The sequence below is a fragment of the Salmo salar genome, chromosome 05 (genome assembly GCF_965601325.2).
Source record: "Salmo salar chromosome 05, fSalSal1, whole genome shotgun sequence".
Lineage (NCBI taxonomy): Eukaryota > Metazoa > Chordata > Actinopteri > Salmoniformes > Salmonidae > Salmo > Salmo salar.
Genome location: NC_138295.1, coordinates 82,925,207 through 82,927,614, shown reverse-complemented (window position 1 = coordinate 82,927,614; position 2,408 = coordinate 82,925,207). Strand labels below are relative to the sequence as shown.

General features: G+C 41.5%; 1 protein-coding gene across 1 annotated transcript; it reads left to right on the top strand.

Moving 5' to 3' along the window:
* The first annotated feature begins 445 nt into the window (after positions 1-445).
* Positions 446-1,820, top strand: LOC123743186 (zymogen granule membrane protein 16-like). Its single transcript, XM_045719111.2, has 3 exons — positions 446-550; positions 818-1,010; positions 1,487-1,820. The coding sequence occupies exons 1-3, from the start codon at positions 499-501 to the stop codon at positions 1,818-1,820; spliced, it is 579 nt and encodes a 192-aa protein (XP_045575067.1). The 5' UTR covers positions 446-498.
* The last annotated feature ends 588 nt before the right edge of the window (positions 1,821-2,408 follow it).

The window sequence follows — 2,408 nt, the reverse complement described above, 5'->3', positions numbered from 1 at the left end:
TTAATGAAGATGTGAATATTGTAACAGACTAAAGAAAACGTTGGACGATAATGGAGACAAACATTTTTTTATCTCATCTGCCCCTCTAGAACTAAATGTAGTGAAACAAATATTTATACACATTGTGGCCCTTTTGCCACTAAATTTAAATTCAATGATCTGACATTAATTTGAATGTGACAGTAGCTTAGCACTACAAGAGTGATTGTAGTAGAACAAGAGTAGTTTCACGTTTTTAGAGCTGTTTTATAACATTTCACATTCAAGAATGGTTTGTTGTTTGTTATGTCACATTTCACAATTCAAAAAGGTTATTTTCTTCTCCCTCCTAGGAAACACTGGTTGACCTGACAGGTAAAATGACTTAGTTGTTTTGACAAACTACTATGGAAAACATTAACTACATTTTTTCAAGTTTTACCATTTAAAGTGAAACGGAGTGAGAGTAAAATTGACTGAAATTAAAGGTCTTAAGTATTGACACCTCACTTTTGCAGAATGTTCTCAATCCTGTTTGTCACAGTGTTCTTGGATAGCTGCTTGGCAATGCGTGAGTAATAAAAATTAAATTCTGAATTATAATTATTAAATAATAGCTTTTATGCTTTCACCAACTTGTCTTTTCAATTAGACTTAGGAGTTCTTTTTGAGACAAAAGCTGATGGATTAAATCATTGCAGAATGTACTTTAGTTAATTAATCTGCACTTTATTCATAATGTAAAGATCTTTGAGAAATGTGTTGGTAAAATTAAAATAATGTATACATACATTTGTATTATTAATATAGTGAAGTACTATTGCCCATGTTATTTTAGCCATCAAAGATCCGTACTCGTATTCCTCTGCGGTGGGTCAGGGAGGTGGCACCCCATTTGCTTCCTACGGTGAGGGACGCATCACAGGAGTCAGAGTGTGGGAGACCAACAACAACAACTACTACTACTACTACTACTACTACTACTACTACTACTACTACTACTACTACAACAGCATCGCCTACATCAGCGGGTGAGCAGACCCTGACCCATGAACAGGCACCACTGACTCAGTCCAACTACACGACCCAAAACACACCACTGACTCAGTACAACTACACTACCCAACAGACACCACTGTCTCAGTCCAACTACACTACCCAACAGACACCACTGACTCAGTCAAACTACACCACCCAACAGACACCATGACTCAGTCCAACTACACTACCCAACAGACACCACTGACTCAGTCCAACTACACTACCCAACAGACACCACTGACTCAGTCCAACTACACTACCTAACAGACTCTTCTTTCTTTCTGTATTTATTTATTTGTTGTGTTTATTACATATTCAGTACATGACCAAACAATAGTGTTATCGTATCTAACCCAGAGTACAATGTAAAATGTCATTCCTTGATATTCTCTGACGCTACCTGCTCTCTCGGTCTGAATGTGCCTTATCAAAACACAACCAACGTGAAAAGCTTCCTCTGTTTTAGGTTCCAGCTGAGATACGGCTACACCTGGTCCCCTGTGTTTGGTCGTGAAGGGGGTGAAAAGCAGGAGATGGAGCTGTTTAATGATGAGGTCATCGTCAAGGTGTCTGGGAAGTACAACCCAGCAGACTACATCTGCTACCTGGTGTTAAGCACCAACATGGGGCGCACTCTGTCGGCCGGCCTGCCCAACCAAGTCTCCTTCAACTTCTACCCAGCCAACATGGGCAATGAGCTGAGGCTGCTCAGCGGTCACTTCAACGGTGCTGGGATCACCTCCATCGGAGCCCACTGGGGATTGGTGTACATGGAAGGGGCTGTAAATGTCACGTCCTGACCAGTATAAGGGTTATTGTAGTTTGGTCAAGACGTGGCAGAGGGTATTTGTTTTGTGGTTCGGGGCGGTGGTTTATTTAGTAGGGCGTTTGATTTATTATTTCCGGGTTTTGGGGTAATGTTCTATGTTTGTATTTCTATGTGGTCTCTGGTCTTTTGTATTTCTATGTCTGGTTTATTGGGGTTGGACTCTCAATTGGGGTTGGACTCTCAATTTCTCGTTGCCTCTGATTGGGAGTCCTATATATGGGTATGTGTTTGGTTTAGTGTTTGTGGGAGATTGTTTCTTGTTTTGCCTGTGTGAGCCTGACAAGATTGTTTTGTTGTTCGTGAGTTCTTTCTTAATTTTGTTATTTTGGTGTTCGCTTTATTTATAAATAAATACAAGATGAGCATCCACATTCCTGCTGCGTTTTGGTCCTCCATTCCCGACGACAACCGTTACAGAATCTCCCACCACAAATGGACCAAGCAGCGGAGTAAGGAGCAAGGGGAATTCAATATGGACTGGCGGGAGAAATGGACGTGGGAGCAGATTCTGGCCGGAGAGGGCCCATGGAGGAAGTCTGGTGAGGACCGGGAACGCTAC